This window comes from Lepus europaeus, chromosome 6 (genome assembly GCF_033115175.1).
Source record: "Lepus europaeus isolate LE1 chromosome 6, mLepTim1.pri, whole genome shotgun sequence".
In the NCBI taxonomy this organism is placed as follows: domain Eukaryota; kingdom Metazoa; phylum Chordata; class Mammalia; order Lagomorpha; family Leporidae; genus Lepus; species Lepus europaeus.
The window spans coordinates 102,816,114-102,831,948 of record NC_084832.1 but is presented as its reverse complement, the minus strand read 5'-3'; the positions used below and the strand labels follow the sequence as shown (position 1 = coordinate 102,831,948).

Genomic DNA, 15,835 nt, shown 5'->3' with positions numbered 1-15,835 from the left:
GTTTATCAGAAATGTAGGTCCCCTTCACTGTCACCCCTTTTTTAGTTCCCCACAGTACACTGCTAAACATCACATTATGATTTTAGTTGGTGTGCTAGAAAGTAGGGCATTAAAATTAATGTTATTGCTGTCACTTTTTTGGTCTCTCCTCTCCAAAACAAGTGTGAAAGACATATGTAGCATCACTCACACAATTTTAACAGAATTTAATATTTCTATCTTTTCAATGCAACTCTGAGTTATCTGTCCAAAGAAAATGCACGTTTGTTATCTACTTTTCTCTTATTAAAAAAATTATTTATTTGAGGCCGGCGCCGCAGCTCACTAGGCTAATCCTCCACCTTGCAGCGCCGGCACACCAGGTTCTAGTCCCGGTCGGGGCACCGATCCTGTCCCGGTTGCCCTCCTTCCAGGCCAGCTCTCTGCTGTGGCCAGGGAGTGCAGTGGAGGATGGCCCAAGTCCTTGGGCCCTGCACCCCATGGGAGACCAGGAGAAGCACCTGGCTCCTGGCTTCGGATCATCGAGATGCGCCGGCCGCAGTGGCCATTGGAGGGTGAACCAACGGCAAAAAGGAAGACCTTTCTCTCTGTCTCTCTCTCTCTCACTGTCCACTCTGTCAAAAATTAAAAAAAAAATTATTTATTTGAAAGGCAAAGAGAAAAAGACACATACACAGACAAATAGTTTCCATCTGTTGGTTGACTCCCCAAAGCCCACGATGGTTGGAATTGGGCCAAAGCTGAAGCTAAGAGCTGGGAACACATGGAGGTGGCAGGGACCCAACTATCTGAGCAATCAGTACTTTCCCCCAGTCTCTGAATTGGCAGGAAGCTCAAGTCAGGAGCCAGAGGAGAGAACTGAACCCAGGTACTCAATCGTGGCACTTGGGCTTCTTAGCCACTAAGATAAATACTTAATCCCCTCAGCTTTAAGTGCACCTTAAGATTGTCAGATAGCTGTATAAATTACTGTTCAGTTTATAGTTTAATACTCAATCATATAAAACATTTTATTTACCATATTGCTAGTTTCATGCATTATTTCTTTTCAAATGTATAAATAGTAATTTAAATGTCATTATGTATTATAGCATCTTTTTTCTGTATGAACTGTCAGTATCACACTCAACGTACTTAATTCTATATTTATGTGTGTGTGATGTATTGTTAACTTTCATATGTATTTATACATATATCACATATAAATGTATATGCATATATAAGTATTCTTTAACACTTACCTGTCTATTGCTTGCCATCTCCAGAGTGATTTTTTGATGTGAATAAATACAGTCTTAATTCCCAATCGATCAGTTGTCTTTTCTTTTCATGTTCCTTATTTTGTATCATTTTCTAGATGTTCTTTTTTTATAACTTGGTTTAATGATCTTAACTGATTTTTTAAAGGTTTATTCATTTATTTAAAAGGTAGAGTTACAGAGAGGCGAGGCAAAAAGAGAGAGAGGTCTTCCATCTGCTGGTTCACTCCCCAGATGGCTGCAATGGCTGGAGCTGCATCAACCCAAAGCCAGGAGCCAAGAGCTTCTTCAGGGTCTCCCACATGGATGCAGGGGCTCAAGCACTTGGACCATCTTCTACTGCTTTCCCAAGCCACAGCAGACAGCTGGATCAGAAGTAGAGTAACTGGGACACAAACCAGTGCCTATATGCGGTGTTGGCACTGCAGGTGGCAGCTTTACCCACTATGTCACAGCACCAGCCCCTCTAGTTATTCTTGAAGAAGAAATAAACAGTTAGCAAATCAGATATATATAAATTAAACTAATTTTGGAAAGTAGTAATACTTTAATGATAGTAAATTTGCCCATTCTACATCATAATATATTTATGGTCATTTAGATTTTGTTTTAATATGACCCAAAATAATTTTAGTTGCCTTTTGATTTTTTTACAGAAGTTCTGATAGTTTCTGTTTTTAATTTATATTACTATAAAAAACACAGATTTCATGTATTTCATAAGTACAGTTCCAAGAAGATAGCCACATTGCCCCTCTCCCCTTTTCTCTCCCTTAACCCCTCTTGCCTTACTTCTTCCCCACTTTAATTTTTGCAAAAACATAATTTTAATCCACTCTCTAATTGTTCAGGCCAGCCACACCAGTTGAACGGAACCTAAGGGAGGGAGAGGGACCGAAAAGAGGGACAAGCGATCACAGAGAATGGAGCCAAGACAACAAGGCTGATCAAGACTTGTTTATTCTAAAGTCTCAGCGGTTTTTATATATAACCAGCTGCAGAACAAAGAAGCACAAAAGATAACAACATATGTAAGCAACTTATCAGGGACTCCAGTAGCACAGATAATTTTAACAGGGTGTTCTTGATTAAAATCCTCCTTCAGGATGGGAGTATGTGACTTTTTTATCCCAGGAATTCCATTAGCCAAGATTGGCCTTAACTTGTCCAAAGGCTTCCTACATCTAATCACAGGCTTAATTCACTACTATACATAGTTTTCAACAAGTAAAAAGTAGGAAGACCACAGTTCCACAGGGTTAAACAAGGGCTAAAAATGACAATCACATCACAAGATATACATTAAATTCCTATACATTTTTTGTATTATTAAATGAACACAAATAAAAGTGTGTACACATTTTGTAGTTGACATCACTATTCCCCTCAAAGGGGCTACAGTAATTATGTAGAAACTGAAGTGCAAATAGATCCTTCTATTAGAGTCATCCTACCTAATTTACTTGTTTTTTCTAAAGATTTGTTACAAGAACAAATTTCTGATTTCCTAAATGTAAAAAATAGAATATAAACATGGAATTTATTTTATTGCTTTTATTGTAAGTATATATAATAAAACATATTTTCTGATATAAAAATTCATTAAAAACAGAAAAGAAACTTAAATTCATACTGACAAAAAAGTTAGGAAAGGAAAATAAAGTAATCATTTACTATACCATCAAAAATTATTAAGGCCTAGCAAAAAATTGAACAAAAATTTTGCAAGACACTGCTTCTAAAATGAAAAATGCTTTTATGGACCGGCGCTGTGGCTCACTTGGTTAATCCTCTGCCTGTGGTACTAGCATCCCATATGGGCACCAAGTTCTAGTCCTGCTTGCTCCTCTTCCAGTCCAGCTCTCTGCTGTGGCCCGGGAAGGCAGTGGAGGATGGCCCAGGTGCTTCAGCGCCTACACCTGCATGGGAGACCAGGAGGAAACACTTGGCTCCTGGCTTCAGATCAGTGCAGCACGCTGGCCATAGCGGCCATTTGGGGGGAGTGAACCAACGGAAGGAAGACTTTTCTCTCTGCCTCTCTCTCTCATTGTCTAACTCTGTCTGTCAAATAAAAAAAAAAAAATGCTTTTTCATGAGAAAGAAGAGACATCATGAATAAGCGAACTAACACTTCTTATACCTGAGTCAGAAGAATCAGCATCGCAAGGTGCCAGTTATTTGTTAATTGACATACTAATTCTATGCAAATTTCAATATTAAAAAATCAGTCTAAATGTGATGTGTGTAAAGTGACAAGGAGACTTACAGATAAGCACACATTCACACATTAAAATATCCAGGATAATTAGGCAGTCACTAAGGAAAAAAAAGATATCAAATTATACTCCTACAGAGATACACCAAATGAGACAGTATATTTCTGTGCAAGGATGAACACTGTGTCAGAATACAAAGACCAGAATCAAGCCATCACATATATTACATGATTTAGGGATGACAAACGTATCATTTCAAAAAAGTGGAAAACGATGACCTTTCAAGAAATAGTGAAATTGAAATAAAGTTCTTTAGATCTTTATTCTTGATACTGTAAAAAGACAAAAATTACCTTGAAAAAAAACAGTTCTAGAAGAAGATATATTATAGAAGAAGTGATTTTGTAGATATGCTTACAAATTGGGAAATCTAGAAGAAATGGATGTATTTCTGAACACATACAATTTACCAAAATTGAGTTATAAAGACATATAAAACCTAAATAGACTAATAACCTAGAAAGAAATTGAATCAATAATAAAACCTATCTCAATAAAGGAAAGTCTAGGATGTGATTGCTTCACTGCTGAATTCCACCAAACTTTTAAAGAACTAGTCCAAATTATTCTTCTTAAACTATGCGAAACAATTGGCAGGCAGTGAATCCTCCCAAATTTCTTCTATGAGGCCAGCATCATGTTAATTCCAGAACTATGCGAAACAATTGGCAGGCAGTGAATCCTCCCAAATTTCTTCTATGAGGCCAGCATCATGTTAATTCCAGAACTAGAAAAAAATGCAACAAAGAAAGAGATCTATAGAACAATATCCCTGATGAATATAAATGCAAAAACCCTCAACAAAATATAATGCTAATCAAATTCAACAATGAAAATTTTTAAATATTAAAGAAAGAAACAAAAGAAGACATTAAAATTGGAAAAATCTTCCATTATCATTAATTGGAAGAATTAATATCATCAAAATGTCCATACTACCAAAAGCAATTTACAAACTCAATGCAATCCTAATCAAAATACCAATGATATTATCCCCAGATATAGGGAAAAAAACGATGCTAAAATTTATATGGAAACATTATAGACTCCAAATAACTAAGCAATCTTATACAATGAACCATTGGTAAAGGAACTGAAATCAATCCCTGGAGAAAGGATTGTATCACAATATAAAATGGTGCATGGAAAATTGAATCTTTGCATGCAGAAACCCCTATCTTACACCTTATACAAAATCAACTCAAAATGGATCACAGTTCTAAATCTATGACCTGATTCGATCAAATTACTAGTGGAGAACATTGGATAAACTCTGCAAGACATTGGTATAGGAAAAGACTTCTTAGAAAAGACCCCAGAAGCATAAGCAATCAAAGCTAAAAAAGACAAATGGGACTATATCAAGCTGAGAAGTTTCTGCACTGCAAAGGAAACACCCAGCAAAGTGAAGAGGCAACTGACCGAGTGGGAGAAAATATTTGCAAACTATGCAACTGATAAAGTATTAATATCCAGAATATACCAAGAACTCAAGAAATTCAGCAATAACATAACAAACAACCCCAGTTAAAAAACGGACTTGGCCGGCGCCGGGGCTCACTAGGCTAATCCTCCACCTTGCGGCGCCGGCACACCAGGTTCTAGTCCCGGTCGGGGCACCGATCCTGTCCCGGTTGCCCCTCTTCCAGGCCAGCTCTCTGCTGTGGCCAGGGAGTGCAGTGGAGGATGGCCCAAGTGCTTGGGCCCTGCACCCCATGGGAGACCAGGAGAAGCACCTGGCTCCTGCCATCGGATCAGCGCGGTGCGCCCATGCCTACCGTGGCGGCCATTGGAGGGTGAACCAACGGCAAAAGGAAGACCTTTCTCTCTTTCTCTCTCTCTCACTGTCCACTCTGCCTGTCAAAAAAAAAAAAAAAAAAACTTTTGGCAAATGAGCTAAAATCCATGCCTGGAGCAAGGACAGTCTTTTCAACAAATGGTGCCATATGGGGAGTGAACCAGCAAATGGAAGATTCTCTTCTCTTCTCTTCTCTTCTCTTCTCTTCTCTTCTCTTCTCTTCTCTTCTCTCCTCTCCTCTTCTCTTCTCTTCTCTCTCTACTCTTCTCTCTCTCTCTCTTCTCTTTCTATCTCTTTCTCTCTCCCTCTCTCTCTCTCACCCCCTCTATAACTCTGACTTTCAAATGATGAATAAATCTTTTTTAAACAGTGTCATAAATTTTGGAATACAGAAATAGAATTTTATTTAGGAGCATGTCAGTGTATGAGGATTATTTTATGGGAGTAGAAACTGATATGTGTGTGTCCAGAGTATTACCAAATCCCTCACATCCAACACACATTCACTCATGTATATTATTCTATATTAATTTTTAAATCTCATAACAAATACAGCAGAAAAATGCTCTCCACCTAGGGGTGACACAAGAAATCTCATGTCCCAGACAAGAAGCATTTTTACAAAATCCTATATTTAAAAACAGTCTTCCCTTTCCCTAAGACTGTAAATAAATTCCCAACAATGATGGAAGGAGGAAACCAGACAAGAATGGTTGTAGACTATTACAAAAAAGAGAGAATTCTGAAAGCTTTCATAAATGTGACTAACAGAAAGGAGCCAGTCTGGGAAAAAAGTGCTCTGTCATGGGCCATTGCTACCTTGTGCTCAGGCCAGCATCTTCTGTCACCAAGTGCTAAGGGGACCAAAAGAATGATCTCTCTGATGTGTTGTTGGATTGATTAGCTGGTATTTTGTTGAGCATTTTTTTGCCTACATTTTGCAACAGTGATTTTGGTCTGTAGTTCTCTTTCTTTGCCATATATTTTTCTTTTTTTTTTTCAAATTCAGATGATGCTGGCTTCATAAAAGGAGTTTGGGAGGATTCCCTCCATTTCAATTGTTTTGGATAGCTTGAGAAGCATTGGAATTAGTTCTTCTTTGAAAGTCTGCTACAATTCAGCAGTGAAGTTATCCAGTCCTGGGCTTTTCTTTGTTGAGAGGGTCTTTATTATTGATTCAATCTCTGTGTTGGTTATTGGTCTATTTTTTTCTTTGACAGGCAGAGTGGACAATGAGAGAGAGAGACACAGAGAGAAAGGTCTTCCTTTTCCATTGGTTCACCCCTCAATGGCCGCTGCGGCCGGCACGCTGCGGCCAGCGCACCGTGCTGATCCGAAGCCAGGAGTCAGGTGCTTCTCCTGGTCTCCCATGCGGGTGCAGGGCCCAAGGACTTGGGCCATCCTCCACTGCACTCCTGGGCCACAGCAGAGAGCTGGACTGAAAGAGGAGTGACCGGGATAGAATCTGGCACCCCAACCGCGACTAGAACCTGGTGTGCTGGCACTGCAGGTGGAGGATTAGCCTATTGAGCTGCAGCACTGGCCGGTTATTGGTCTATTTACATTTGTTTTTATTGTTCTGTTCCACGCTATAATAAGAAGAACATATGTTCTGCAACTGTGGGGTGAAAAGTTCTGTAGATATGTTAAGTCCATTTGGTCCTTAGTGTCATTAGCTCTGTTGTTTCCTTATTGATTTTCTGACTAGTTTATCTGCCCATCCATGAAATCGGGGTGTTGAAGCCCCCATTACTATTTCTTTTTGTCTATTTCCCTTTAGATCCATTGACATTTGTTTTAAATACCCAGGAACCCTGCATTGGTTGCATATACATTCATTATAGTCGCATATTCTTATTGAACAGATCTCTTAATCATTGCATAGTACCCTTCTTTGTCTTTTTTTAACAGTTTTCGTGTTAAAGTTTTTGTCTGATATTAGGATGGATACACTGCTTGTTTATACTTTCCACTAGCATGGAACATCTTTTTCTATCCTTTCACTTTCAATCTATTTGTATCTTTGTTGGTGAGCTGTGTTTCTTGTAGGCAGCAGATAGATGGTTCTTTTATTTTTAATCCATTCAGCCAATCTGGTCTGTATCTTTTAATTGGAGAATTTAAGCCATTTACATTCAATGTTACTATTGATAAGTAATGACTTGGCCCTGCCATTTTCTCATAAATATCCCTATCATTTGCTTTGGATTTCCTTTGCTCTTTTACTAGGAGATTTTTGCCTTCACCTTCTTTCATAGTGATGGCTATCTTTGTGTGTCTCTGTGTGTAGCACATACCTAAGCATCTTTTGTAAGGCTGGACAAGTGGTGACAAATTATTTCAATTTCTGTTTGCTATGGAATGCCTTTATTTCACCTCCATTCATACATGACAAATTTGCAGGGAATAGTATTCTGGGTTGATAGATTTTTTTCTTTTGAAATTTGAACTATGTCTCTCCATTCTCTTCTTGTCTTGTGATTTCTGAAGAGAAGTGAGCTGTGAGTCTGAAGATCCTGTGAAAGCAACATGACATTTCTCCCACACACATTTTAGAAACTTTTATTTATGTTTTACTATGGAGAGTTTGACTACGATCAGTTGTGGTGAAGATCTTTTCTGGCCATGTCTCTTAGAAGTTGTATGTGCTTCTTGTAACTTGGGTGCTCCTTTCTCTCTCCAAATTAGAGAAGTTTTCTGTTACTATTTCACTAAATAGGCCTTCTAGTCTATTCTCTCTTTCCAAACCTTCAGGAATTCCTAAGACCCATATGTTGGGTCATTTGATAATATTCCATAAATCTCCAACAGTGTTTTGCAATTCTTCTAATTTTTTTCTCTTTTTTGTCTATTCTGAGGATGTGTCTTCTAAAACTTGAATATTCTTTCTTCTGCCTCACCAAGTCTGTTGTTAATGCTTTCCACTGTATTTTTATTTGAAATATTGAATTGTTCATTTCTAATATTTCAGTTTGATTTCCCTGCAAAATCTCAATCTCATGGGAAAATTTTTCACCCATTTCATGTATTAATTATTGAATTGAAATGTGAAACTATAAAAGAGTTTTACTACAAATTTCTTAAGATGTGCATGCAAGAATTATAAAGAGGATTTTGCTTTTGCTAGCTGTGAGGTCAGGGAAATGTAATGCAAGTCACAGGCATGGGATCTCATTGTTCCCACCCTTTCTTTAATTTATTCAGAAATTCCTCAGGAAAATGAGTTGCTCCCTACACACACACACACACACACACAAAAGAGAACTGTGTAGTATCAGACACATAACATTTACGAATGGAAGTAAGATCTTCAATGCACAGGAAAGTGTCTTTTGCCAGTGCTGCAGCTCACTAGACTATTCCTCCGCCTGCGATGCTGGCACCCCGGGTTCTACTCCCAGTTGGGGCATTAGATTCTGTCCCAGTTGTTCCTCTTCCAGTTCAGCTCTCTGCTGTGGCCCGGGAGTGCAGTGGAGGATGGCCCAAGTGCTTGGGTCCTGCACCCACATGGGAGACCAGGAGGAAGCATGTGGCTCCTGGCTTCAGATAGGCACAGCACGCCAGCTGCAATGCACCAGCCGTAGTGGCCACTTAGGGGTGAACCAACAGAAAAAGGAAGACCTTTCTCTCTGTCTCTCTCTCACTGTCTAACTCTGCCTGTCAAAAAAAAAAAGAAAGAAAGAAAAGAAAGTGACTCTTACTGCTGGATAAGCATGAGACAAAAAAGGTGTGTGGAGTAAAGAAGTGACTATTATAAATTCACATGACCAGGGCTTGGATTCCCTTTACTTTTACAAAGTCTGGAAACAAAAACATGATAATTAGTATTTGGCCAAAGACTCTCAATCGCTCTTACATAATTCAGGAGAATTAAGAGAAGATACACAAATGTGTTCTATTCAGAAGCAGAATAATATACTTGTGTATGAGAAAACTATTATATGACACTTTCATCTCTAAATTAAACATATAGATATATAGATGCCCAGTAACAACCAACAAAGAACATTAAAATTGTATTTGCTTCCTGCAAAATGAGGTGAGACTTCAATTTTCCATTTTAGTGTGACATATGGAGGACTGAAATGATGTTGATATGTATTATTTGGTGTGACTTATATGTCATTGTATTTTCTTCAGAGATAATGTACACAGATATATGTATAAAACTACATTGAATTTAATATTAAGCATATACATTAAATGTTCATAAAATCCTTTATCTTGACACCTTGCAATTCCAAGTATAGATGTACAGATCCCATCAATTTTAAAACACATAGCTTCTAACATATGAAAGTTGTATGACTAGACACAGTTGGAAACATTTTATAGACCCAGAAATAGATGACTAGTAGTATGATAAAGGCACAGTTCTCAGTAATCCTGAATCTTTATTGCTCACTCTCATTGACTCAAGAAGCATTTAAATAAGCTGTTTCTTACAGATATAATGAAGATTATTTTTACAGTCTTCACTCAAAACATGTTTACTTGGGCTATACACAGGACAGCTCTTTGAAGTTAAACCTTGATACATTGGAAATCTGAAATAAAGAAGAAAGTGTTAACATGTAAGAAAAGAAAATGAGGGTATCCAGGGATTACTTTTTAATTAAATTATAGAATTTTTTAAGCATTTAAGTGAAATATTGACATATTAAGCCATTTTTTGCATGACCATCATTTTCATGATGTGAGAGTATAATGCTACCAAAAAACTCAAGTTATTCCATGAATGATTAATAGCATTGAAGCCGGAATGCTTTTTTTATGTTTGCTATGTCATTAGGGTTCTGATGTGTGCTGTGTTTCACTCTGCTTTGTTTAAAATGTGTTGGCTGATCTAGTCTAAGAAAACAAGGCAGAGCATGAATTTTGTCATTGTCTGCTGCAGCAAAGATCACAAGTATTCAGAAAATAAGCCCAGAATATTTGAAACATGGGAGATGCTAAGAATATTGATCTCCATCAGAATAGGGAACATAATAGAAATACCATTGTCTCTGTATTGCCTCTGTGTATGGAACAAGCTATGCATACACATACAATGGTCCATGAAAATGGAATTAAAAGATAGGTTTATTTGGTACAAAAATTTAAATCAATGTTTATTTTTTTCACAATATGCATTTTCCATGAACCCTTTGAAAATTCCTCATGTATCTCCAAGTATTTGTAGGAGGGCAAAAGCAAAGTATACGTCAAAAATTCTTAGATTAGCATGACTATATTAACTTTCATGTCACTTGAGCCTAAACTTGAATGGTATGGATAAAACTCAGATTGTTATTCTGTTATGCTTATCCTCTTTTCTATATTCCCATTCTATAAATAGATGATGTATGATACAGTGATCCTGGGTATCACCTTGGTTACTCAGATCCAGTAATAAATTCACAAAGAGCAAAAATGGCCTTGACTGACAGACACTTACAGATCCTGGGACAGAGCAGAGTCATCCTTCCGCAACCAGGCACCATGTTCCTCCCTAGAGGAGAGTTCAATCCAGTAAAATTCTTGACTGTGGTTCCAAAAACTCTGCTTAAAGACAGAAAAACATGTCACCCGAATTTTAAACTACTCTGGAATAACATACTTTTAAAACAGTGTTCAGAATAAGATTCAGCCTTCTATCACACCAACTGAAAACGTTTCTAGATTCTAATTTAAAAGGTATAGTCACATGTCTCAAATTTCTCACTTATCCAGCACATTCATTTATGGCCAAAAAATTCCACAAAATATAACTTAGTGAAAAAACAAAAAATGTTATGAAGGAAATTAAGATTTATCAAAAAACTCTTCCTTCACAGAGTATCAATGATCAAATTTTATTCAAAATTAACAATAACTTGAAGGTTAAATCGCATGAATATAATCTATGCAACCTAACAGCATTAAATTCTTCAAGCGGAGAGTGTTTTCAAGTTTTCATAAGAACTGAATAATTTTTATGAACACACTCTATATCAGTTCTATATTTTAATCCCAGAAAGATGAAAAAAATTTATACTTATAAAATAAATTATAAACTCTATTGGAAGAACTGAAAGTTATTCTCATTTACTTGGTTCTTTGAACAAAATTGGTATAAATGATGATCTATTATTTTTTTCTTTGATTTATCCCTGAAATATTTCTTGTACTTTATCTGCTATCACTCTTGATTTTTATCACTATGATGTAAATCTTTGAGCAATTTTACATACATCTTATAATGTTTCAAGGCATGTGTAATCCACACATCATTAATTCAAATATAACCATCCATTTACTACTGAATTAAAGACTTGAATCAAAGTATTCAATTCACCAAGAGTCTATTTTTCTGGAACAAAGAAAAAGTAGGGATTTATGGTAACAAATATAGAGAATACAAAAAATCTAATGTATATGAGTAAAATTAATATCTTTGGATTTTATTATTATTTATAGCCCTTGTCTATATTCCTGCTAAACAGTGATTTTCTGCTTTTTGACTTGAACCCTTTGTTTAGTGAAGCATTATGCCTGTGACTAAAGCAAATTCAAAATATGTCATTGGAGGAGAGAGTGAGGGAAGGAGGGAGGGACAGAGGGAGGAAAGTATCATTATATTCTCAGAATTTTATCTATGAGCTGTATGAAATCTGCTTCAAATTAGTAAATAATGCATCATTTTTAAAAAATAAAAAGGGGGAAACTAGAATTTACAACATGCCAATTCATCTCTGTTTTGGAGCTTAAGTAGACTGGAATTCTCAACAGCACAGAAATGCCTACTGTCTTCCCAAGTTCTCATTTCATTAGAAATGAAGTAACAGTTGCACTGATACCCAATCCACCCGTCTGGACAGGAACAGCAGTCAGGGCCTAAGAGAAAGAAAAATAGAACAAAACTGGTGACATTGGCGATTTCCATTTTTTTAATGCTACTTAATCATTCAAAAATAATTTGCTACTTATTTTCTTCTACAAATACTCTTTGAGAATCACTATCCATATCATATATATATATATAGTTTGGAAGACATTACTGGGACATTTTCTCCTCACAGAGATTATCTAAAGGTAAATTTGGAATTATATCCCATCCAATCATTTATTAATTCTATTTTATGATAATTTAGGTAAATAAATGAAAGAACATCATTGTGTGCAAATAGCACACATCAGAATATAAAATGAGGGACAATTGGAAGAAAATTTTGGGGAAACATCCCAAAGCTGAATAGTATAAATAGGAGATAACTAAATGAAAGAGAGATTAAAAGGAGAAAAAAATTTCAGCGTATTTTCTGAATCAGAAAAGAACATGAGAGCAGGGTTTGGTGCAGCAGTTAAGTCACCACTAGCAACACCAGCATCTCAAATCTGAGTGCCAGGCTCCAGTCCTTGCTCCTCTGCTTCTGATCCAGCTTCCTGATAATGTTTACTCTGGGAGGTGTCACAGGACGGCTCAAGCACCTGTGTCCCTGCTACCCACGTGGGAAACCCAGATGGCGTTCCAGGCTCCTGGCTTTGACCTGGCCCAGCCCTGCCTGTTGCAGGAATTTGAGGTGTGAATCAGAGAATAAAGATCTCTCTCCCTTTCTCTGGTTTTCAAATGAAAATAAATCAATATTTTTCAAAAGAAAAGAATATGGTACACTGGGATAGTTCTCTTTTTTCAAGATATGTTGAAGCCAGTATTGTGGCAAAGCAGGTTAAGCCACCTCCTACAATGCTGGCTCACCATATGAATGCTGGTTTGAGTCCTGACTGATCCACTTTCAATCCAGCTTCCTAATTCTGCACCTGGGAAAGCAGAAGATGATGGCCCAAGTACTTGGGCCCCTGCCACCCACAAGGGAGACCTGGATGAAGCTCCTGGCTCTGTCTCTCCTTCTCTCTGCAACTCTGCCTTTCAAACAAAATCCAGCTAATTTACTCCTCAAATGGCCAAAACAGCCAGGGATGAGTCAGGCCAAAGCCAGGAGCCAAGCACTTCTCTGGGTCTCCCATGTGGGTATCAAGGGCCCAAACAGTTGAGCCATCTTCTGTTGCTTTCCTATGTGTATTTTAGCAGGGAGCTGGACTGGAAGTGGAGCAGCTGGGAGTTGAACCAGCACCAATATGGGATGGTGGCACTGCAGGAAGGGTTCTGACCCACTGTACCACAATGCTGGCTCCAAGAAAATTCTTATATGCTTGGATAGTTTATTTTTCAAAAATGAAGATAAATAAACCAATTCTGTTGAAGTCTGACCAGATAGTTTACCAGTGATACTCTCTTCCACATATCATAATCTCAGTAATAAAAGTTGTGGCACATGGTATACTCTCAAATCTTTGCCGATTGAATGGTACTGAAGTCTTTGAGATAAGATACAAATAAATATAGTGCTATATGATCACAGAGTACAGTAAAACAATTTGAGGGGAATTTGAAATATATATATATGTGTGTGTGTTCAAAAAATTGGATTTTGAGCTGGCTTTCACTAGATAATTAAAGTTTATAATTGTAGACCTGGGCACTATATTCTGACTCGTAGAAAAATACAATGCAAAAGTATGGAAGCACAGGCACACGTAATTAGAATTTGCAGTAATATTTATTGTAGCTTATTTTTTATTTGTAACTTCATTATGAGCACCTATATAGGAAAAATATTTGACAGTTCTGGCTACTATTTTTTTGATTAGTTAATTATGAAAATGATGCACAGTGTAATTTAATCATTGGTACATTAGGGAACAATGAAATGAGGCCATCCTCCAGTGAGTACACATTGTGTTACTAAGTGTGACATTTCGTCATGCTCTTATGTATGAAAACAAGAAATTGTCTATTTAATTGTCTACTATTTATCCTTTATCAATCATAAAGTTTCTCAAAGTTCAGAGCCTACCTTCCTGGAGTTCCATCATGGGCTCTGGAGAGAAGGTTGTCTGATTACTCTGCTTAGCAAATGCTACAAGAAGTTATTAAAAATTCACTTAATTAGTTATTGGCTTGTGAAATTATAAATATTTTATATTAGTAAAGTGAAATATTTATTATTAAGTGATTTCATCATCATTAAATCTGTATGTTGACTTGACAAGAAAAACTTACAGTTTTTCAACACAATTCCCAAAGTAGCCATCAGCAAGAGACATATTACTCCCAAGATCCCAGAAATGAACCTCCACAGAGTCGTATGAGAAACTGTAGAAAAAAACAGACAAAGTAATGACTTCACTGGATAACACAGTCACCTTGCCACAGAAACCACAAAAAAAATGAAAACATTCCACTCAGAACTCCAACTGATGCTGAGGTTTTTATGTGATGCACCTCATTCTTCGGTGCGATAATCCATACATTTGCTTTGCTTTCTGCTCTTTCTCAGAAGGTGAATTCACCATTTCTTTTGTTAAGTTGGCACAGAAACTTAGACATCTGCAGGAAGAAGAGAGCAACAGCACCAAGTTCTATCTTATGGGTTAACTAACATATTTACTTTATTCTCTCAATAAAAATCACATGATAATATGACTCCCATTAGATAGAAGAGAAAACCTGGGATCCAATAACAATGTTATTTTGTCAAGCTAACAAAGCTGATAAGTATCAAAGTCACAAATCAGATGAAAATTGTCCTGGATCCACAGTCTTTCATTTCACACACTTCCATCACTGTTACAATAACACCCCTTGAGAGTGTGCCCTCTCCTAACCTGGTCTCTGCTCAGGTACACGTCCAGCAGCTGAGAGGTTTGTAGAGGGATTATAGGGAAGAGAAGACCTAGGTGCATTCTGGACCAGGTGTGATGAGTAAACAATAGATGGGTAACTCCTCAGGACTGGGTTCACATACCTGCCATGGGAACTGATGTTCCAAGCTCCGTGCAGTGCAGGCACAGGTGTGTTTGTTTAAGAACGGCGCGGGATCATGCAGCTTAGCTGGAGGCTACAGCATCCAAAAGTAGAGAACGTAATATATAAAAAGAAAAAGAAAAATCACGTATTTAAGTGATGTTCATGAATCACTGGTGGAACTTACATATAGGATGAACAAGAAACAGCGAAATCACAAGTGCTTGAAATGTTCCGGGAACCACAATACAGGAAATCCTCAGCACGCAATCATAATGTGAACTCTGCCTAGAACAAAAAAAGGTGAAAAAGAGCTTTTTTAAGTGTTTGAACATCAAAGCTATCTTACAAAGCTATCTGGGAAATGGTAAAAGGTAAATCTAGCATAATAAAATTCCAAACACAACTTTCTTTTCTTTTAATACTAACAAGTATTTATGATTTAATTTGTGCTAAACACAATTTAAAGCACCTGGCATCAGTTAGTTTATTTGCTTCTGAAAATGATTTAAAGATACCTAAACATCCTTGTGTTACCAATAAGAAAACTTTTAAAAAAAAAGATTTGTTTACTTATTTGAAAGGCAGAGTTACAGAGAGCAGGGCAGAGAGAGAGACGGAGAGAGGGATCTTCCGTCCACTTCTCCCCGGATGGCCACAATAGCCAGGGCTGAGA

The 15,835-nt window shown here is 37.2% G+C and overlaps 1 protein-coding gene across 1 annotated transcript; it reads right to left on the bottom strand.

The window, feature by feature from the left end:
- Positions 1–9,602: 9,602 nt before the first annotated feature.
- LOC133762485 (natural killer cells antigen CD94-like) lies at positions 9,603–15,389 on the bottom strand. The gene is made up of 6 exons (XM_062195484.1): positions 15,161–15,389; positions 14,416–14,508; positions 14,210–14,272; positions 12,037–12,188; positions 10,771–10,874; positions 9,603–9,880 (listed from the first exon to the last, which is right to left on the bottom strand). The coding sequence occupies exons 1-6, from the start codon at positions 15,165–15,167 to the stop codon at positions 9,760–9,762; spliced, it is 540 nt and encodes a 179-aa protein (XP_062051468.1). The 5' UTR covers positions 15,168–15,389; the 3' UTR covers positions 9,603–9,759.
- Between the last annotated feature and the right edge of the window lie 446 nt (positions 15,390–15,835).

Coding starts and splice junctions, on each gene's coding strand:
- LOC133762485 (XM_062195484.1), bottom strand. Junction 10,875..12,036: donor TCCAAAACAGAGATGAATTG/GCATGTTGTAAA, acceptor GTCTTTAAGCAG/AGTTTTTGGAACCACAGTCA. Junction 9,881..10,770: donor TCTGCTCTGTCCCAGGATCT/GTAAGTGTCTGT, acceptor TCTTTATTTCAG/ATTTCCAATGTATCAAGGTT.